General features: G+C 48.7%; 2 protein-coding genes across 7 annotated transcripts; one reads left to right on the plus strand and one right to left on the minus strand.

The window, feature by feature from the left end:
* Positions 1 to 513: 513 nt before the first annotated feature.
* On the minus strand, positions 514 to 7,407 carry MAD2L2 (mitotic arrest deficient 2 like 2). 4 transcript variants are annotated; one of them, XM_068158439.1, is made up of 9 exons: positions 7,388 to 7,407; positions 4,323 to 4,374; positions 4,018 to 4,136; positions 3,400 to 3,471; positions 2,713 to 2,813; positions 2,498 to 2,592; positions 2,337 to 2,410; positions 1,322 to 1,414; positions 514 to 1,005 (listed from the first exon to the last, which is right to left on the minus strand). In XM_068158439.1, exons 2-9 carry the CDS (start codon positions 4,360 to 4,362, stop codon positions 964 to 966), a joined length of 636 nt encoding a protein of 211 aa, XP_068014540.1. In that variant the 5' UTR covers positions 4,363 to 4,374; positions 7,388 to 7,407; the 3' UTR covers positions 514 to 963. The 4 variants fall into 4 exon arrangements, with proteins under 4 accessions (XP_068014540.1, XP_068014537.1, XP_068014538.1 ...); XM_068158436.1 differs by lacking the exon at positions 7,388 to 7,407 and adding an exon at positions 6,467 to 6,569; XM_068158437.1 differs by lacking the exon at positions 7,388 to 7,407 and adding an exon at positions 6,527 to 6,546.
* On the plus strand, positions 7,194 to 19,346 carry DRAXIN (dorsal inhibitory axon guidance protein). 3 transcript variants are annotated; one of them, XM_068158432.1, is made up of 7 exons: positions 7,194 to 7,358; positions 13,843 to 14,321; positions 14,827 to 15,014; positions 15,534 to 15,645; positions 16,017 to 16,106; positions 16,346 to 16,435; positions 18,358 to 19,346. In XM_068158432.1, exons 2-7 carry the CDS (start codon positions 13,865 to 13,867, stop codon positions 18,468 to 18,470), a joined length of 1,050 nt encoding a protein of 349 aa, XP_068014533.1. In that variant the 5' UTR covers positions 7,194 to 7,358; positions 13,843 to 13,864; the 3' UTR covers positions 18,471 to 19,346. The 3 variants fall into 3 exon arrangements, with proteins under 3 accessions (XP_068014533.1, XP_068014534.1, XP_068014536.1); XM_068158433.1 differs by lacking the exon at positions 7,194 to 7,358 and adding an exon at positions 12,109 to 12,373; XM_068158435.1 differs by lacking the exon at positions 7,194 to 7,358 and adding an exon at positions 12,448 to 13,113.
* The last annotated feature ends 1,525 nt before the right edge of the window (positions 19,347 to 20,871 follow it).

Here is a 20,871-nt window from a genome sequence, read left to right on the forward strand (position 1 = left end):
CCTACCAAAGTACTTGGTTTGTGCTGCAGGCTCATAAAATACTAAGGCAATGCCCTGCCTCCACCCCTAGCATTCTTACACCTCTCATTCAGAGAAGCAAGGAGGTACTGTACTGGCTGCCCAACTGAACTGCCTGACCAACAAGCTCAGCTGAAGCACTATGAGTCATGTCTTCTACCCCTGCAGGCATAGAGCAACAGCAAGGCCTCTCTGTGTTTCTCTTAATAGGTGTAAGATTAACAGGGCTCCCTTGTCTGTTCTCTGGCAAGTCTCCCCTTGCTGGACAGACAAACTTCTCCTTGCTAATGCCCCCTGTGGGTGAAAGCCCTCCTATGGAAAGAGGAGAGACCCAGGCTGTGTAGCCTCTCACAGAACTGACAGATTGCAGGTGCTCCAGAAAAGGTATGGACAAGTGGTGGAAGTGCCACGTGAAACACAAAGCTCCACAGAAAACAAAGATGTTTCCTCCCTTGAGGAGGGGGCTGGTTTGGACAGAACTCAGCCCAGCTGAACTGGGGTAAAACTGAATGTTTATTGAAGACTACTTGGGACAGTCACAGTGGACAGACACTACATAAGGCCTCGCTCACCCCTGGTTCAAGCCCATTGCTCTGGTGGAGCAGGTAGCAGATGGCTGCGTCTCACTGCTGCTGCACAACAGAGCTGCCTTGCCAGGGTGAGAACTGGATCTGCACAAAGCACTGACTGCAGTTGCCTGGATCCTGCCCCAGGGGTTCACCCCAACAAAACCTGTACTCACGCCTGAGCGCACGTGGGGACGGGCTCTGGCTCCACATTCCAAGTCAGTTCTATATACAGTGGTAAGAGCACTTGAAATCAAGAGGCTGCGGCTGCTCTACATTCACCCAGCAGGCCAGCTGAAGAGGCAGGAATCAAGGTATGCTTTGTGAGATCTCTTACTCCACTGGAAGATCAGATGAGGCTTGAAGGCAAGATCTGAAATCAGGTGCCTTTGTGGGCTCGCTCTTCTACATACAGCTGCATCTGCAGGAGAGACAGGAGCATCAGTTCTGGCTGATATGCAGGTAGGTTAATGGAAAAAAAGAAGTCTGCAGCAGGCTAAAAATGAAGAGTTTGTACCACAGCAGGCTAAAGAGAAGAGTTTGCACCATCCCCCATAACCAGGTTTCTCATTTCATTATGAGGGGTCTTGTACAGTTTGATTCTTAGCACAGGCACCTGCAAGATGAAGCTGCTACTGCTCTACAGTATTAAAACTGTTACCCTACAGAAAACTGCAGAGCTGGCATCAGAGCAAAGCTTAGGTGTACCTGCAGCTTCAGCCACCCCCTGGGCTCACCTTTAGGATATCAGATGTCATGGTTTTCAGGGGAATAAGCCGGGGGTCATGCATATGCACATCTTGCTCATCAGCGAGGATCCATGGGAAATCCTAGGGGCGGGAACACAAAGTGCTTGATTTGCAGAAGCTGGCAGGCTGTAAGCTGAGCTCCCCTCCTCAGCCTTAAGTGAGCAGACAGCTAGTGGCTGAGGGAAGGAACAGGTAACTCAAACCTTTCCTAACAGCAAAACTTGGCCCTGAGACTTGGCATAATTACCTTCAGTTACACCTCAAACTGTAATGTTAACCCCCTTTACTTAACTCTAAAGGTAGCATCTTGCTTCTGTACAAGATACATCCTCAGATGTCCTGAGTTAGCATCTTCTATTTCTTACACCAGCATACAAAATGTTCAGGGTGTGCATTTCTGTCCTGCCCTGCAGGTTTAAAGGTTGCCCCACCAGTCTCCATTACTAAGCAGAATTGAGCAGACTTCCATTTTGAAATAATTTTATACTTCACTGCCTTTATTTGCTATGCCTTCAGGCACCAAAAATAACTCGATTCAGGCAAAAATAATAATAATCTTACTTAAAAAAGCAATCTGCAGGCACTTTCCTGCAAGATAAAATGTACTTGTGCACCTGTGCACCCAAACCCCACTGGTTACTTGGATCTTGGTCTTGCTGTCTATAAAGAATCAGCCATCCACACACAGGGGATGTGGGATAAGGGTTTTGTTGTTGATTCAAGTACCTGGTCTGTGTGTCTGAGTGCTTCTGTGTGATGGAGCAGGCCTTAGGCATTAAGTATGGTCACAATCTGGGTCAGGTACTGAAGCAGCTGCTGCATGCAGTTGTAGCTGGTGTGTGGTCAGTATGTTCAGTCACCTCACCAATATAAACCATTTAACAGACTCAAAGCAAAGGGCATGGTGATTGTAACATGTTCAGATATCTGGTGACCTTAACCTCAGAGATGCCCCAGCTCTGCAGCTTGCTCACATAGCCAGGCAGCCAAAGGCATCACTCACCTTTATCACCTGGATCTTCTCCATGTTCCGTGTGGCTGCCTCCCGTGTGTGAACCAGAACTGTGAAGGTACAGCCTGCAAGAGGTGGCAAGCTCCAGCTCTGGGGACAGGTAGCCTCCTGTTCCAAGCCAAGCAATCCCAAGGCCACGTGAATATCTTTACCTGGGGGGTTGTTGTCAAGCACAGCATCGCAGACACTGATCTTCAGGATGAAGGCACGCAGTAGCTGCTCCACATGGGACAGCAGGGATTCTGAACTGTTTGGGACAGCCCTTGTTAGTGGCACACAGCAAGGCACCAGGGCCTGGAGCTGCTTCCAGAGCACCCTGCAGAGACAAGTGTCAGAGGCCATGGGCATGCAGTGATGGAAGATTTACCTGATGGAAAGAAGAGGTGGCTGGGTGATCTCAAAGACAAATCTCTCCACGGGGTGGTGCTCTTTGTCCAGGATTACAACCACGACTTTCTCCACATCATTCTGCAAGAACAAAGATAGAAAAATCCCTTCATTAAAACAAGCTGTCATCTGCCCCCAGTGTGCTTCACAGGCTTCTGATAAAGTGGGTGTAGGCTTGTTTGTTGTGGCTCACAGCACTAGCAGTTATCCAAAGCTTCAACATGCTCAGATTATTCTTGCTGATCAGAAGAAAAAAAATGCTTTTGCAAAGCCATTTCTTGCTAGATATTAAACTGAGTTTATGGCTAAGGCCTAGGAAGATGAAGTGCCCTAAACAGCACACTTCTATAGATACTGCTCTGGAACAAAGGAGGAACTGTGCAGCCTCCTCACTGCATCACTCGGCAATGGACAATGGATCACAGGTGGAGATCTTCACATACAGGTATCAGAGGCAACCAAATGCCAACGATCAGCAAGGCAGGGCCTTAACTGCAAGGAAAGGTTATGGATGTTGCTTCTGTTAGTTACCACTTTTTGTTAGTTGCTTTTCCAGCTGGTTGTGCTTTACATGGGGGATGTTTAAACACATCTTGCAGTGAAGGTGGTATTTATGTTCTCTTACTTTCTAGAGAGCCCACTTGCAGTACTGTTGCCCAGGTCTCACCTTCTCAAGCAGAGGCTTTACACAGTGCAGCGTGTCCTGGATGTACTGGTTCAGCTCTGGGTGGCAGGACATCTGCAGCAAACACAGAGAATAGTCAGAGCTGTGCTCTGATGGGAACCAGGCCACTGCTCTGTGGGAAGATTTGAACAGAAGCACCAGGGTGGTACAAGGCACTTGAACCATGCTTCAAATAGCATTTTTTTAATCACTAACTCATCAATTCAAACCAGCAATTCCTTCATGGAAGGGCTCATAAGCTGAGGCAGATCACTATACCCACACAGTTATAGTATACTGGGAATGTATATCCACAATAGGATATTTGGAATAGGACATCCCAACCAGCTCTGCTCCCTGGGAAACATGCTTTCATGTTACCTTACTGCCCATAGCTGGGGCAGCCACCTACTACTGTTGTCCATGATCTGCTTGCTCCATGAGTATTGCTGTATCCTCCAGGGCTGTTTTCCCTTCTGACAGGAACTAAGTCCTCTTCAAAAATGAGCTTGCAGATTAAAACAAACTCTGGCAGTGATTTACTTTGGTCTGGTGAGTGTTGACTGATCCCTGTTATTTCACTTGTCCAGGTGGCTGTCAATGTCCACGAAAGTCTCCTACCTGGACGGGTACATTGTATTTTTTCCTCTTCTGAAAGATCCCAATAGGGTAAACTTCTCTGACATATAAGATAAGGTGAACAGCCACCTCCAGAAATTCTGAAAGAACATCTGCAACAACTGAAAAACAAAGTGAAGGATGTTGAAGTAGGGAAGGAGGAAGCATGCAGAGCAATACCACATACTTATAGGATTTACTTTGTAAGGTATTTTTCTCTGCAGAAACATTATTTGCAGGATGCTGAGGGCTACAGCAACCCTCCAAAAACACCCCCCCAAGCTCCAGTTTGCAGCTTAGCACATTACCTTGCCCAAAGTTAAGGTCCTGCCGTGTGAGAGTGGTCATCTTTCCCAGAACCTGGAAGTGATCACAAAAAGTATGTTTATCCTCTGGCTCCTACACAGCTCAGCCTCCACAAACTGTACTCTACAGTTAGTCACAAGTGTATGAACACTGCCACAACCACTCCACAGGGACACTGTGAGGGGTTTAAGCACCTCCAGAACTAAAAGCACATCATCATCAATCACCAAAGCCGAAAGCATTGCTGTCTTCTGGCTCACACCTCAGTCTAACAGATTACCCATAATTTCATTTCTATTTTTTCAGTTGGGTTTGATTTTATAACTAAAGCAGAAGTCTGTCCAGTGCACAACTCTTTACTCCACCATTAGCCATTTTCTAACCCCTACACCCTATCAGAACACAAGAACTGTTTATTCTCACAACACTTCTTGTTCAGGCTGGGCTCTGCATCTTCCACTGACACTACACATCAGAGGTGCTCATCTGCTGTCTGCTACCAACAGCTTCGGAGTCTTTCTCTAGTCCCAGGGAAATCAAACCCTGCAGAGCAGCATGATTAAGTTGACATGGAATTTGTCACATAGAATCGTGGATGAGACCTGCAAGATCATGGAATCCAACTCCCTGATCCTTGCAGGACTCTCCAAACCTAAACCACACACAACTAAAGGCATCATGCACACTCCTTGACCTCTGACAGGCTCGGTGCTGTGCTCACTGCCCTAGGGAGCCTGACATTTCTGCCAGTTCTACAGGGCAGCACATTCTTGTGCCATGTTGAATACTATGTGCCAACTATCAAGCAGCAGACACTGGGCTTCAACTTTCCAACAGCTTTCCTTGTGCCTTACACATTTTAAGCCACAGTGCACAAAACTTTCTATTACAGATTCTAATTTATTTCATTACTGTGCTCTCTGCATGCAGACTCTTAACCACTAAGAACAGCACCACTGGTCATAAACTCTGCATCTTTAAATGCATCACACAGACCCCTGACAAGCCACAGATAATTCCAAGCAGCTGTTCAGCCACTGATTTTTCAAGCTGCTTCAGCTGCACCAGATCTTAGTGGGTCTGTTTTTCAGACCTTCAACCCTCACAAAATAGGAATCTACTCCCCTCTCCCTTTTTAACTCTGAATCTTACCACTGTATACAAAGCTTTCCTGGAATATTAGTGATCTGCTACAATAAATGAAATTAAGATACTGATGTATATCTTTAGCACCCCAGCTGCAATGATTCCCAAATATAGTCAAAAGATTCATATCAGTGCAGCATAAATAATCTGGTTTGAGAAGTTTAGGGTACACCCTCACCTAAATATCACCCTTCCTTAAAGAGAGGTCCCAGTGAGGTAACAGCATCCCAAGAGATCTACCCTTCAATGCAGTCACCAGGTTGGGCCTAAGAATCACACATGTAATGCTCCTTCAGGTTCAGGTTTGGGAGTCATTAACTGGAGCAATGTTGCAGTTAGTGGCCCTTCACCTACAGATGGGAACTTGCTGTCCTGCATGTTTTGAGACAGGAAAAGGGCATCCCACCTTGCCAGCACAACACACAGCAAGCACTAAGGGATGGTGGAGGGAAGCAAGGAGGTACTCCATCAGGAAAAAGAAAGCCTGGACTTCCTTTGGGATGCTTTTTGGAGACTAGCAATCCTTCCTGCCGAAACTTCAGATGACAAAGGAAGGAAAGGATGCAGTGGTGTCATGTAATTTACAATTCATTACCGCCAAAGTGCCCATATCTACTCCATGGGCTGCTGCGCTAGCCCAGAACAAGCAGCACAGGCCTCCCCCAGTAGCCTGCGCTGTGCCCTGCCCGCTTCATGGCTTCAGAGCAGACAGGAGTCACCGAAAGCTCCTCCACCGCCTCACACAGCGATCTCTGGGCAGACGGAAGGCCAGACCACGGCTCTCGGGACAGGGATGATAACCCTGGGCGCTCTGGTCCCACTACTCCCAGCGCTGCCCTTACTTCGGCATTCCTGCCCGTGCTACCGGGCGTTCGACACTGCTCCGGACCGCGCAGAGCCCCCCGGCACAGCCTTCCATTACCCCGATGCCCTCCCAGAGGAGCCCCGGCGCCCCTTACCGCCGCAACCCAGTCCGCAGAGGACCCCCAGTGCCCCTTACCGCTTCGACCCGGCCCGCGGGGTCCCCACTGTCACCCCCACCGCCCCGCCCGCTCCGTACCGGTCCCAGCCCGGCTGGCGGGCGGCGGCGCGGCTGGGTGACGTCAGCGCGGCTGCAGCCCGAGCGCCCCCTGGCGACGGGAGGAGCGAGCCGGGCGACTGCCGGTGCCGCGCGGATGGCGGTCCTCATCGGTCTCCGCCGCTCGCTTCTGCTCCCCGCTGCCGTCCTCTCAGCGGGCTCCCCGCCAGCATCCCCAGCGCCGTGGCCTCAGCTCCCTCCGTTGGATCGGGGCTGAGTGCTCGGTGCAGGCAGTGAGGGATGCTGGTTCCCCGGCCCAGGTTCCCCCACTTACTGTTACGCGGGGGAGCCCCTGCGGGGAGCGGAGCCGCCGTGCCCGCCCCACCCCGCCGTGCAGGTGAGCGGGGACCTGGCCTCCACCTTACCTGGGCCACCCTGCCTTTGTCTCTGTCCTTTGTCTACGCCGGGCTCGGCCCGGGGCAGGGTCTGCTCCTGCCAGCGCCCCGCGGGACTGCCTATCCCGCGCTCCCCCATCCCTCCTCTGCACAGGCACCCCCACACCACGCAACTCTTGCACCCCTGAAGTCCCCCCCGCAGCACCCCCTGCACCAGCTGAGCCCCACCGCCCCTCCCAGCCCCTCCTCTCCCCGCACCATGCACCCCAGTCCCTCGGGATTCCCGGCGTCCCCAGTCCCTCTCCACATTCCCCCACTGCCTTCCCCCTGTCTCCTCCCTCCTCCTCCTCCTCCGCTCGGGTTTGAACATCCCCTGCCTCCCCCCCACCCCACCCCGGTAGACCTGCCTCCCCTCCCGCTGCATGCACAGCCGCTGCCCTGCCTGCCGGGCTCAGCCCACGCCGAGGAGCCGCGCACAGGTAGGCAGCGTTGCCCTCTCCGCGCTTACCTTGGAGTGGCGCCGGGCTGCGGTTGTTCGGGTGCCGCCGAGCCGATTCCCCTTTGCTTTCTCAGGGAGTGGGGAGGAGTGGGGGGCACTTTCCCACTTTCCGTGCGCCCCGGAGGAGACAAAGGCGAAGGCGGGGCGGGGGGACGGGACGGGGGACCTCCGCCTCTAGGCTGCCGCTGCCGGGACGCCCTCGGTGCGCGATGCCTCGCAATCGCGCATCGAGCTTGGACAGCGCCGGTGCCGCTTTCAACCAGCCCTATTGTCACCCGTGACGGGGCGCAGGTCCCAGGCGGTCCCGCCGCCGTTCTGGCACCCGGCTCGGGAGGCGATGTGCAGCGCCGTGCACCTTGCCGGGGTGTGCAGGGTGGGCTTTGTGGCTTGCGCCTCACCCCGGGCGGCAAGTCCGTGCTACTTCAGGGGCTACTGCGAGCTCCTGCCGAGATGACTATCACAGAATGGAAGGGGTTGGAAGGGACCTCTGAAGAGTCTCTAGTCCCACCCGACAGTCAGAGTCAGCTCGGACAGGGGCAACAGCCTCTCACAGGCAACTGCTGAGCCCACCGCACACCCCACGGGGACGTCCCGGCTCTGAACCAGAGCTGCCGTGGAAGTGGCCAAGGGGTGACAGAAGCTTTGCCCACCAAGTCATTGTGCTCACAGAGCTGTGAGTTGCCACGCACCGAGTACCCATGGGTTATTCTCTGCTCTTTCTCTGTTGACAGAAGTGAGATTTCGTTTCTGAATTAAATCAATTTGGCATCAGTTAATGGCTTATTACAGCTAGTAATTCATCATACAGGATTGAAGTGACAGTTACCCAATTCACACCTGAAGTCTTCCGTCAACCAGAGGGTTTAATGGAAATGGTTTTTGCATTCCCATCTCCTCTCCCTTGCAGAAGAAAGCTTTAATCCTACATGTTTTGGTTCAAAGTGAGAATAATATGCAGAGGAAAATGTTGAAAGCAGAGAGTAACTGCCAGTTGGGGCATATCCACTTCTCCCCCCAGTGAAGACTGGGCCAAATCTGCCCCCATTCCTCCCTATCACACTGGCGGGCACTCTTCAGATGGGTGAGCAATGACCTTTGGTATTGATTGTGTCTCATTTGTCACTAGGCATTGTGCATTAAACTGAAGAGTCTTCTCTGCTGTGCTGACAGCAAGTGACTGTATCTTGGACACTAATCTTGGACTCAATGCTATTTTAATCTCATTATTGGGTAGAGGAGACTCTGTTTGATAGTAGGTCGCCTATGATGGCTGTGTCAGCCACTCCATGAAGTCCCGGTGGGAAGCAGAGCAGAGGCTACTGCATATTTATTCATGTGCCCCTCTTCCACTTCACTACAGTGACTTGCTGGGCTGCTCTGTCCCTGGAGGATGTGGCTACTGCACCCTCCCTGCTGACAGTGAGAGCAGTGCAGCTCTTTGTGCAGGTCAGGGTGCCACAGGAGAAAGGGAGGCACAGCTGCTGCTGAGGATGAGAGGCATGTAGTGACTTGAAGGCTTTGCAAGATGTCCAAGTGTTCATCAGAGCATGGGTGCCAGAGCTAAGCAGGGACTTGGTGACAAGTACAAAGCTACCAGCTTCCTCCCCAGCTTGGGCTGCAGGAAAGGGGTTTTTCTGGGTCATGCTGTGTGAAAAAGCCACTTCTCTCCTCACTGGTTAGGAGGACAGAACACAGTCTGACAGCCAGAGCTGACCAGTGAGGGGAAGGGACTGCCCGAGCCCATGGGTCAGCAAAACCAGTTCCAGCCCTTCAACTTTTGTGGAGTGTGTTGCATTTCAACTGGTGAGTGAACACAAGAGGAAGAGGCTTTGTGGAGGCACAGGGGCACCTACAGCCAGTACTCACCCCCCTGCAGGCCTGAGTCACTGTGTCCTGTCTCTTGTGCCACTAATGTGTAATGAATTTGGGCCTTTCTATGGTAGAATGCTGTTTGGCGATGGCAGAGAGAGGCAACAACACAGCAGAGGAAAGCAGATATTTCAAAGGGTGGTGGTGGGATTCAAGTAGCTTGGCCTAAATATCTTCAGGGGGAAAATCTCTCACACCAAACAGAGTCATGAGTCAAGGGAACTGTGGAGTCAGATAAATAGGACAGGCAAGGTAGAGAGGAAAGGTGACAATGGATACAAAAAAAACTTTAAAAAATGAGAGAAGATCTGAAGAGGGACCCAAAAGGACTGGAGATCTCTGAGCAGGGGACTCTGTTACTCTGTTGTCCCAAGTCTATGTGGGGCAGCAGAAAAAAAAATCTTTACAAAGTGAGTGTGCAAGGAATGTTGGAGAGAAGAAAAGTGTTATTACTTATTGCCTCAGGGATAAAAAGAGAAGGGTGCATCTCTCAGATTACCTGTCTGCTTTTGAGGAACCTAGAAAGCTGGGAGAGAGCCTTCTGAAATGGAAAGGTCTCTTGGCAGATTTTTTATGAAGCTTCTCAACATTTCCCTCCAGAAACAGAAAAACAGATGGAAAGAGACCCAGCAGGGAAGTCAAATCTCATTTATCTGCACAATGCCATCCTCCTGGCTCCAGCCAGCTCTCTGCATGTCAGCTACCATAAAGCCTACCCTGTCCATTCTGCTCCAGGCCTTCCCAAGCCCATCCATCACCCTATGGCTTCTTATTTACAGGGAGCCTGGCACACGAAGCCGGGGTTATTGTCTATCAGCCATGCCACACATCCACGCAACACTCATGCAGACACACATACACTTTGTCTACTGCCACAGCTTGCGATTGTCTGGAGTCCAAGAAATCTTTAGGCACGCCTGCCAAAGTCTGAGCTTATCAGAGCCAAGGAGAAATCTGGCCCAGTGTACGTGCTTGAGTCTAGCTGGGTTCAGCTCCTGAGCACACAAACTGCATTAGTTGTGGTTTGGGGTGAGAAAGGATCTTGATGTTCTCTATTTCCTTGGTTCAAGAGTTTTGTTTGTTTGGGGTGTGGCATGAAGAACCTACAGGAAAAGCTAAAGCTAGGACTGTCAGGTGTCATGTTTTAAGTGAGACACACAAATGAAAAGAGATGCTCTGATGTTCCTGCTTTGTCAAATACAAAATAAATGCAGCAATGGCAGTTTCATAGCCTATTTCAGACCCAAGGTTATATAACTGTAGTTATATGGGGAAAACATGCTTGAGGTTTTGTGTACCTACTCAGTTCCTGATTGCCTTGTAGTATGACAAGGCAAGAAAGCAGAGTAATAGCAATTGCATCAGTGAGACTAGAGAGAGACTGACCTCAGGGAAAGTTACCCAGGATGCAAAAAAAAAAACCCTGATTTCCCTTACTACCAAGCCAAAAGGGATCATAAACAGTGTCTGAGAGACAGTATTGCCACTCACTCATCGGCACTGAGCCTGCACCCTGATTAGCTCTATGATCTTGTCTTTGCTTTACACATTTTCTTGTTAGATGGCAGATTTGCTACCTCTACAGGCAGGTGGCTCATAATCCTGAGGGTTATTTGAAGGAAGTGCAAGGCACTGGGTGGAGCAAGGAGGATGTAGGTTGCATGGTGTGAAGAGCTACAGCGGCAGCTTAACTTGGCAAGTACTTCAGCTATTTCCTTTATTAATATATGAACCCTAGGAAAAGGATAGATTTTGGACTTCTTGTAACATGTGTGTTTGTTTTAGAGCCGTTTAGGCAAGGCAGCTCCTTACCAGAGTACTTTTTGCCTGACATATATATTGGGGTGGAATTTCATCCGTTGCAGAAAAGGTGCATCAGCAGCATGAGAACGTGGTTGTCACCTCCATCAACAAGCCCAGGGCTAGCACAGATATATTTTGCAGACTGTGATCCTGACAGGAGAAGGTGGAGTTTTTCTTGGTGCTCATTGAGGAACCTGAGCACTGAAGAGATCTCAGGACACTGTTGTGTTGTCTAACTGCCTTTTAAAAGAGTTAATTTTACAGCTTCTGTGGGGCAAGAAAAATGAAGGAGGTAGGAAGAGGTTTCTGAAGTTACCGATCACAGCATGGAAACAAGTGGTTAAGAGAAGGCTGGGACTTCTGTGCCTCTAGCACAGCACTGTTATATTAACCCAGGGTACAAAAACATGTCCCTGCACTGTTTTGGTTTGGCAAACAGCTCAGCTCTCTCCTGAACACAGTGCAGTACTGGTATTTATCTGCATTATTAATGCAAGGCTCCCAGTGACACGGTAACACAGCACGTTAGTCTGCCCTCCCAGCCAGAGCAGAGAGGACTGTTCAGGCTGCACTTTCATCCTGTGTCATGCCAAGAAGACAGCTGGGCAGCTTAAATAAATGCCCCCAACACTTTGAAGCAGACCTTCTGTCAATCTGCCCTGCAGCATTTAGCTGCTTTCTAGCTCCTGCTGAAAACCAGAATCTGCAGCTGATGTGCCAGGTTCTCCATCAAAAGGCCCATGTCTGTGTAAGTGAGATTGGAGACACCTGCCTTGCATTCTCTTTGCACTTGTGCCCTCCTCTTGGTATTTTGCCTACAGATGAAAAGGTAAGATGCTGTTTCTAGCTCTTTGAGTTGTTCTGAGTGATGCCTTAATCCAGCTGGTTTGTTCTGGTTCTTAAAGAGAAAACCCTAGGGAAAAAAAAGAAAGGAAAAAAAATACCATGGATGCAGAGCTTGGGTTTTGCTTGGCTGCCATTTGTTCCACTGGTTTTGAAGCAGGAGTTGAATGCTTTGTTAATAGACTTAGCTGTCAGGCTGGTTTTCCTCTGTACCAGGTAGCTGAGAATAAAATGCTATTCCATAGTGTTATGCCTTCAGCAAAAGAGCTACTAGCACCTTTTCCATCAGTCCTGAAGAAGCAGTTTGTTGTCCTTTGTGGCCTGCTTTTCAGACACTGCATTAAAGAGAAGGCCTGTCTGCTGCCTACCTCTTTCTAGGGGAGGTCTGCACTCAAAATTTGCTCCCAGGCTCTGAGCAGTAACAGAGATGCATCTCGGAAAGGCAGACTCAGCTGGTGACTGAATAACCAGGCTTTGCAGGTAAGAAGATGAAGACATCTCCCTCTAAACTCCCCAGATGCTCTATAAGGCTGAGGCTGCTGTGATGACAGAGGTTTCACTGATTCCAAACACTCCACATCTGTCTGGTAAGTTGAAAGGAAAGAGGAAAGCATAAGCTAGGGCTATTCTTAGGGTGCCTCCTGTCGGCTCTACAACAGGCACTGAGATTGGCCTCAAAGGATGTTCTTTCCTGCACCTCAGGTGACAATGGCTGGTCAAGCAGCAAAGCACTCAGAGGAAGAAGACACTGTAATTATGCAGCCAAGCGGTTTACCTGGTGAACAGGCAGATGGAAATCAGGTGCAAGTAGGGGCTGCGATGCAGAAAGAACTGGGAGGAGGTTGAATGAAGAGCTGTGGCTGCAACTTTGTGAGACTATTTCTCAAAGGGTTTTCTGACAGTGTCAGAAGGAATGTGAGCATGAAAGTGTTCATGCTGCCCAGATTGAGAGGGACAGTCTGAGAAAGCTACCCCAAATTGAAAGAAAATGCTGAAAATCCCCTTCTTCTTTTTGTGGGCAAGGACAGGGGACAATAACTTAATTATCTCTGACTTGTGCAGTGTCCCAAAGCTGTGTGGTGTAACACAAACACAGGGATGAAGGAAGACCATGCAGTGAAGCAGAATGAATGAGAAGAATCTGCAGCCACTGTGCTGAGGGACTTGGTCTTGGTGACTTAATTTACCCTCCCAATGACAGCCTGACCTGATGGGGGGAGGTAAAGTGACCTGTGCCAGGTCAAGAAGGGAAAGTGGGACAAGCTAGTGAAAACTCAGTCTGCCTCTCTGTCCCTTGATCTTTAGCCCAGGATGTCCTGCTCTGCTGACAGCAGAATTTATTTCTCTGCTCCACTGTGAGATATCAGCACAAAATTTCCAGTGTTTTTTCTTCCCTCGACCAGTTTCAGCGTGCATGCACATGGCTCTTGTCTTGAGCTGCTCAGGGCTGTTGCTGGTCCTGCGAGGCCACCATCTGCCTCTAGTACTGTTCATCTTGACGTCTTCATTGCAAGGAAACCAGCTGTGAGGAGGGGCCAGTGCCAACCAGGCCCAGGATGCCAACCTGGCAGCAAACGGCCCTGGCCAGACAGCTGGTGCTGTGCAGGAGGCTCGGGAGCTGTGGCCAGCAGGAGCCAGCAGCCCCAGCCCCTCAGATGGTAGGTTGTGAATGGGAGGGTAGGGGGGCTAGTGAAGAATCAAAGGGAAATGTCCTACTGATTGATGGCCCTCATTTGCACATGAAACTAGGACCTCTCAGCCCTGCAGGCCCAGCACGTGTGTCTCAGCTGCTGTAACCAGGGCTGGGAGAGGAGGAGGTGACTAAGGAGGGAAAAACAAGCCTCCAGCTCTGGACACCATAGGTGTTTTCATCTAAGTGTCAATATTGTTTGCCTTTGCAGTTACTAGAAATTGGTTGCTTATTTTTTGTTCTTTTCTCTTAATTGCAGGTGAGGCAGAACACCCAGGATTATGGCAACTCCTTCTGCCCTCTCTCCTCTCCTTCTTCTGTGTGTGCTGGTTCTTTCTGACATGGCTCTCGCAGTCTCGTTGGACCCCAGCACAAAGCTTAAAAATGTCCCAGACAAAAACAATCATCTTCAGAACCAAGAGATGTGGCTGCAGCAGCCCAGAAGTGGACACCACCACAAACACGGCTTGGTCAAGACAGAGAGAGTCCATGCTATGCCTTCTAGAGGGCAGCTAGCTGGGGAAGAGGCCCTCAGAATGGGTAGTGGAGATCCAGCTGTAGAAGAGCTGTCAGCAGAGGGACAGCCAGCAGCCCTGAAACAGAACAAGGATGTGTTCCTGGGTTTTGAGTTCCCACATCCTGAAAGGGAAAACCAGTCCCCTGGGTCTGAGAGAGGAAGGAAGCTGAACCGAGAGCACCGGCGACACAGCCGCAGGGACAGGCTGAAACACCACAGAGGTATTTGAGCTGAGGCTGTTTGGTCACTGGAAGTGAGTGCCACTTGTGTGATGCAGCTGTGGTTGAGTCACATGTGGGTGTGGAGGGTGTGAGTTCTGTGCCTGCTTTGGGGAGAAATCTGCCAAACAAAAGAGGCACAAGACGAAAGAGGAGCTCCAGAACCAGAGGTTTTTGCTGGTGGCTGCAATGTCGTGAAAATGACCTGGTTGTGAGCACTGAAAGTTTCTAGGAGTTGAGGAGTTTTGGGGTAGTCTCCTCAGCAGAAGAAATCCTTTGCTTGTTAAGCAAGAGATAGACATTATCTTCAGCAAGGTGGGATTATGTATTACTTAAGTGTGTAAAAATCAGGATGCTCCGGACCTGACCTATCACTTTAATAGCACATGACTGATCCAATAACAGGCCAGTGGTTGGATGAAATCTGAATTCCTTTGACTCACATGTATGGCACACAGAGAAAAAAGGGATGGAAAGCTAATGCTACTGTACCTGTTGCCCTCTGCAGGGAAGACTGCTGATGCTGGGCCAAGCTCTCTGTACAAGAAACCTGAAATCTTTGAAGAACAATTTCAAAATCTCCAGGCAGAGGAAGCTACAAGTCTGACTCCCACCATGCTTCTCATGACTGCACTGGAACTAGCTGTTTCCACAGAAGAGCCCCCTGCTCTTCCAGCCACATCACCACGGTCACAGGTAAAGAGGCAGCTGGTAACCGCACTGTATGTCTGCAGACAAGGTCTGGTTTCCCTTTTTTTTCAGTTAAAGGTCTGTCCTTGCTTAACACCAAAGCCCACCTTCAAAGCAACTCTCTATGTTGGAGGCATCTAAACACCTCTTCTCCATAAACAGTTCCTTTAGTTGCTTCTCTTCCCTGCCCAACCTCTGCTTCACTAGCCATCTTCATTCAGCTTCAAGGTCCAGAAAGGCAGGAGGACTGCTTGGCTGGAGAGAGGCAGCATGTTCAAATGCTTGTTGCTCATCTTTTGTCCTCTCACAGAAACAGGAGAAACCTCCCTTTTGGCCTCCACTGCAACACGGGAAAGCTCTTTTCTTTTGAAAATGAGTTGTCAAGAATCCACAGTGGACAAGGCAAGGGTGGAGGGGATGGAGGTGGGAATCACAAAGCCTTTTTATGGCATAAAAACACCAGGAAAATTTGTAAAGACTTCAGAGTCACTACAGAATGTAATCCATCGTCTCTTTGGTTTGCAGGCCCGCCTAAGGCAAGATGGGGATGTGATGCCCACCCTAGATATGGCACTCTTTGACTGGACAGATTATGAGGATCTCAAACCAGAAATGTGGCCCTCTGTTAAAAAGAAAGGTGCAAAACCTCCCTGTCCTCTTTCCAAAAAGTCATTCTGTAAGTCTTGTCCCATTGTTAGTGTTCACAGGAGGATGTGAGATCATATCAGTGGGGAAAGAGAAGCAGAATAATGCTGATTGTGTTCTGTGCTCAGCTGAAGAATGTTTCTTATTTTGGAGGCCTAGTTTGAGGGCAGAGAAAAAAAAAGTATAGATGGAGGGTTAAGAAATAGGGAGGAGATTAGACTATGAAAGTTTTGAGTTCAAACTCACTGAAGTTTGAGTCTGTCTGTACCTTGGAACAACACTGTCTCCAAAATAAAATCACTAGCACGAAATTGTTGATCAGCATCTGTTTGGTTGGTTGTTTGGTTACTTTTTTTCCTCTAGAGAAGCGCCGCAGTAAGAACCCCAACAGTGGAAATGAAACCATGACAGCTGAAGGCGAGCCCTGTGATCATCACCTTGACTGCCTCCCAGGTCAGGATCAGCTTGGAAGAGTTGTAAGATTGTTTGGAACCCGGGCTGGGTCTCAACACAAGTGTGTTTCTAACACTGAGAGAAAGTGGTACATAGAGGCAAGGGCAGAGGCTCTTCAGGCACGTTGTGGGAACAGATGATGTCTGTCCCGTGTCTGTGCCATGGAGCTGTCACAGGTGCCTAACTCTACAAGAGAAAGGAATAAATAAGCTGTACTGACATTTGTTCCTGTGTTGCAGGCTCTTGCTGTGACCTGCGTGAGCACCTCTGCAAACCACACAATCGAGGCCTTAACAACAAATGTTATGATGACTGCATGTGCACTGAAGGTGAGTTCAGCTCTTTGCTCTCCTCCTTCTAGCTGGCTGCGTAGTTGACTGTGCTGACTCAAAATAGTGGTTTATATGTGAAACCAGGAGCTAAGCTCTGTTGCTCTTAGCCTTTCCCTGCCACTGACTCACAATATGACCATTGAGTCATCTAAGACATCTTGTTTTCCTTCTGGAAAGCAAAAGTCCAGATATCTACAAACCTAGCAGAGGAAGTCACAATATAGTAACACTTTGATGATGCTTTGAAGCATCACAGGCTATAAAACCAGACTCCTTGTGTTAATTTCAGCTGAATTTCTAGAAGCTTAGTAGGTGTGGGCAGGACACAGACTTTTGTTTATTGAAACTATTTGTGAAGAATCCCCAGCAGCCCTTCATAGACAGTAGTGTCATGAAGGTGTTGAGAGGCCCTGTTCTAGCCTGGACACATTCAGGATCAGCTCTAGGCACTGACTTTTGTCTGCCAGAACAAAACTCTGGTTGCCAAATTCTGCAACCTGTGTTAGGCACCTAGTGATTTTGACCAGGCCATTCACCTCCTTTTAGCCCAGTTAAACAGACTGTTTTCCTGCAGTTGCAGTGTTAAATGATAGTCTTCACCTTGAGTGTGTCATGTATCACTTAAAGGTCCTCATCAGAAAGGATATTCTGATAGATTAGCCTAGAAAAATGTTTCTGCCTAACAAGGCCTGCCTCGAGCCCTGCTTTATATTTAAGCTAGTTATTAGTTGATGCCAAATGTGCATCCTCTGTAGCATTAAAAAGATCCCCAGAGATGTAGGGTCCAGACAAGACAGACACGACACTTAGAGCAGAGTTCTCATCTTGTGTGCTCTCCTCTGGGAGGCAAGTCTGCCCTGGGGAGCCTGATAATGAGGGGTAGAAACCCAACTTCAAGGTAGCTGGTGTCACTGTAGCCCAGGGAAACACACTCCAAAAGGCTGCTCAGTGACCTGTGACATTATCTGGGTCTCCTGTGTACAAGCATTCAAGGACAGTTTAGGGCTGTCTCATAAAAGCTATAAATCCTCAGTTTCCCTCATTCTGGGGGTGCTGTCACTGTTGCTATCTGCCACCTGCTGTGGAGGTAAAAAGAGCTGCAGTTTCTAGGATGACCAAATCAGCTCCTGGCAACCCAAATGATCAGACCCTGGGATACTGAAAATCAGGGCTGATTAAATAAAGGCTGTACCCTGTCCCAAGAAGCTTGGCATTCTGGTGTAACAATAGACACCACAAAATAAATCTATTTATGCCAGAAACCGATGAGTTAGCCTGACCAGAGGTTCACACTGCCATTACTTGCCATGGGAGAATATGTACTGATGTTTTTAACAATTCAAATGCCTTCCCCCCCCTGCCCCTGCTCCTTGGTATTCATCAACAATACAACAGAGAAACTGAAGATGAGCAGTGAGCTTTGGATCAGACTTCCCAGTAATAATGCTCCAGAGTCTCTTCCCTCCTCTCCTGAAGCTTCAGGGAAATAAATAGCAAGGGGAGGTCTCTAGCCATTGCTGCTGCACATTAAGTCTATAGTAATTTCCCAATGGAGAGATCACTTAGACACTAATGGGAAGTAATAGGGGGAAACCAAGTAGGGCTTCCATAAAATTGCTGGAAACAATCAAGATAATTCATTGGTATTTCAAGAAGCCAGTGAAACCTTCTGCCTAAGCCAATGAATCCCAAACCAGAAGAGTGAACCAAACAGAAGAGTAGGGCTCAGAAAGCAACATGCCCTGTCCATGTGAGGCATTTCTCTGCCACCTCAGCTGACAGCCCAGGCTGCCCAGCCCTTGGACTGACCCCATTGCAGCAGGCTCTGACATGAACTGGGGGACAAGACCTAACTGTTTGGTGTTACTACTGAGGTGAACCCTGGTCCCTCCTGCTCACTATGCCTGTCTTGTCCTTAGGGCTACGCTGCTATGCCAAATTCCACCGGAACCGAAGAGTGACCCGGAGGAAAGGGCGCTGTGTGGAGCCTGAGTCGGCCAATGGAGAGCAGGGATCCTTCATTAATGTTTAGAAGGGTGGGGACTCCTGCCTGGATGGTCAGGAGCTGGGGTCAAACTGCTTATACCTAGCAATGGGAATTAGAGGAAAAAGTCAAGCAAATGACTGAAGCTGCAGGCTCTGAACATGGCAGGTTCCAAGAAGACTGAAACTCACATACAGTGGTCTCAGCCTTTTCCATACCAGCACTGCATTTCCTCTCCCCTTCTCTCAGCACATTCCTGTTGTTGAGCTGGGTCCCCCTCTCCCAGATAGCAGATGATGATCTTTGCTACCATGCTGATGGTCCTGGCAGGAAAAGGCTCTGCAGTTTCATGTCCTCTTAACAGAGAAAAGGTAGGAAAGATTGTTCAGGTTAAAGGAGATATAAGCTTAATGTCTCCCCCTTTAACTATTGCTTGAGAAGAAAGGTAGAGCCTTCTTAAACATCCAATGTTCCTAGAGGATAGGAAGCGTGTAGCCTCCAGGTGGAATCAAACATGGGAAATGGATCAGCAGGAAGCTGGCTGCCTAGGTGAGAGGGACCCTCTGACAGAGCTTTTGCTCACTCCCTTCACTGCTACCGATGGATATTCCCTACCTGTTACTACCATTTCCTACCTGTCTTCTGTGGGACTATCCAGTCCCATTCCTTCCTTCCTTCCTTTATTCCACAGAACCACCTGGTTTCTGCAAGGATGTGGCAAGAATTCCCAGCCTGCAGCTCTCACTCATTTAGTTATCCTGCCAAGTCTGTTATTTTTAATGATTATTTTTAGAAGCTTTCTGGGGAAGTGATAGTTTTCCTAGTGAGCCAAAAATAAAGTTTTTGGTAACAGGAGATAGGGACAGGCTGTTCCATTGTAGTAAATCCTGTGACATGTTGCATGTGTGTTTCCATGATATGTAAATAAAGATGTGATAGATATCATTTGTGCAACTCTTCTGATTCTATGTCTGCACCTAAGGATGTGGCAGCCAGAAAGGCCTGTAAGAGAGCTGGCCAGCAGGTAGCACTAATGATTCCAGGTAATCACACAGAGCAATTGTGTCACTTGGCAGAAAAAGAATTTCTACACAAACTAGGGATCAAACCATCCCTGTATTCTCATTCAAATTGCAACTGTCAGTGTCTGCCCGATGTAGCCATCCAGATGTTTAAAGCTTCTTTATATTACTACTTAGTTACTGACTTCAGTGTTATATTGGAGCAATATAGGCTACCTGTGTTAATCAGGAGCAGTGTTAGTTGGTAAAGGTGTTTTTTTTTTTCTACTGCTAACACCCCAGAACCCTGGCTTCTGGTGGGAGATGGCCCTGAAGCCTTTTGTATTTAAGAACCTGGAGAGGACCAGCATTTTGTGTAGGAACACCAGTATTAATCCTGGTGCTGTGGTCAGAAGCCTCTCTATACTGCTTCCCTAAACTCCTCTGTGCAGGCAAGTCTCCATTTTGCATTCCTGCTTCTGTTGTAGTGACACTCTGCTTTGTGTATGCACTCAAATACTGTTAGTGTAACAGTTTATGCCTCTAATATCATGAGTACAGCCAAGTCATGACTACAGAGATCTGCTGTACACCCAGCATTAGTGCTGACCTGCACACACCTGCACTACCAGGAGGAACACTGAAGGAGAAATTTGTAAAGGAGCCTTTAGGCAAAACCTCCCACTTGGCTGGATGTAGCTCTTTAGGTTTCTGCTTACAGCATTACAGTCTCAGCCCAAAAAGCAGGAATAAAGAAAGGTGGTTTGGCTCCAGCTCTATGCCACAGCAGCAAGGAGGTAATTTGTTAACCCAGGGAGAGAGAAATGCAGCCCCTCCCTCAGCCCAGATGCAGGCTAGCGGGTGGTGCTGCCACTGCTATTGTTGGTGAAAGCACAGAGGGAAAAAGGCTTTAATTGATCACAGTCAATTGCAGAGCTTTCAAACCTCATCTGTGTGACACAGACGAGAACTACAGGCACAGCCATCAGCAAAGCCAGGTTTTGCCTCCACACTGCTTTCCAATACAGGAGCTGAGACCTGGTTGCAACAGTGCAGCTGAGAGAAAACAGGGAATTTTGCAGACATCTTTATCCTTGGTCAAACAGATGTATTCTTTGCCCAATATTCTCTATACAGCATCCTCATAGAATCCTGGGCAGTGTTTTAGGCAAACCGTGTGAAATACTTGTAATTTGTGCTGCAAATCATGTGAAATACAAGCAGGTATAAACAGCAAGTCTAAATTTTAAGCCAGAGCTCTCAGACTCTAAAAGGAGACTTGCTTCTTCAGCTCCTGTTTTTTCAGCTTTGGGTCTGCTATATAAAGAGATGCCTATTATTAATTGGCAGCATTATTAAAAGGTTAAGGTTAGTGAAAATACAATTAATAAATCACACTTCAGAATCACTGGATTGACTGCTTACATCACTGGAGTTTCAGAAATAGA

The sequence above is a fragment of the Melanerpes formicivorus genome, unplaced genomic scaffold, assembly GCF_026170545.1.
Source record: "Melanerpes formicivorus ecotype bairdi unplaced genomic scaffold, bMelFor1.0.p_v2 SCAF_39, whole genome shotgun sequence".
In the NCBI taxonomy this organism is placed as follows: domain Eukaryota; kingdom Metazoa; phylum Chordata; class Aves; order Piciformes; family Picidae; genus Melanerpes; species Melanerpes formicivorus.

Excerpts from the sequence above, each read along its gene's own strand:
- MAD2L2 (XM_068158439.1), bottom strand. The coding sequence starts at position 4,362 with ATGACCACTCTCACACGGCAGGACCTTAACTTTGGGCAAG. Across the intron at positions 2,593-2,712 it reads CCACCTCTTCTTTCCATCAG|TTCAGAATCCCTGCTGTCCC; the intron begins GTAAATCTTCCA and ends TGTCCCAAACAG. Across the intron at positions 2,411-2,497 it reads GCTTGACAACAACCCCCCAG|GCTGTACCTTCACAGTTCTG; the intron begins GTAAAGATATTC and ends CACCTCTTGCAG.
- DRAXIN (XM_068158432.1), top strand. The coding sequence starts at position 13,865 with ATGGCAACTCCTTCTGCCCTCTCTCCTCTCCTTCTTCTGTGTGTGCTG. Across the intron at positions 15,015-15,533 it reads CCACATCACCACGGTCACAG|GCCCGCCTAAGGCAAGATGG; the intron begins GTAAAGAGGCAG and ends TTTGGTTTGCAG. Across the intron at positions 15,646-16,016 it reads GCCCTCTGTTAAAAAGAAAG|AGAAGCGCCGCAGTAAGAAC; the intron begins GTGCAAAACCTC and ends TTTTTCCTCTAG.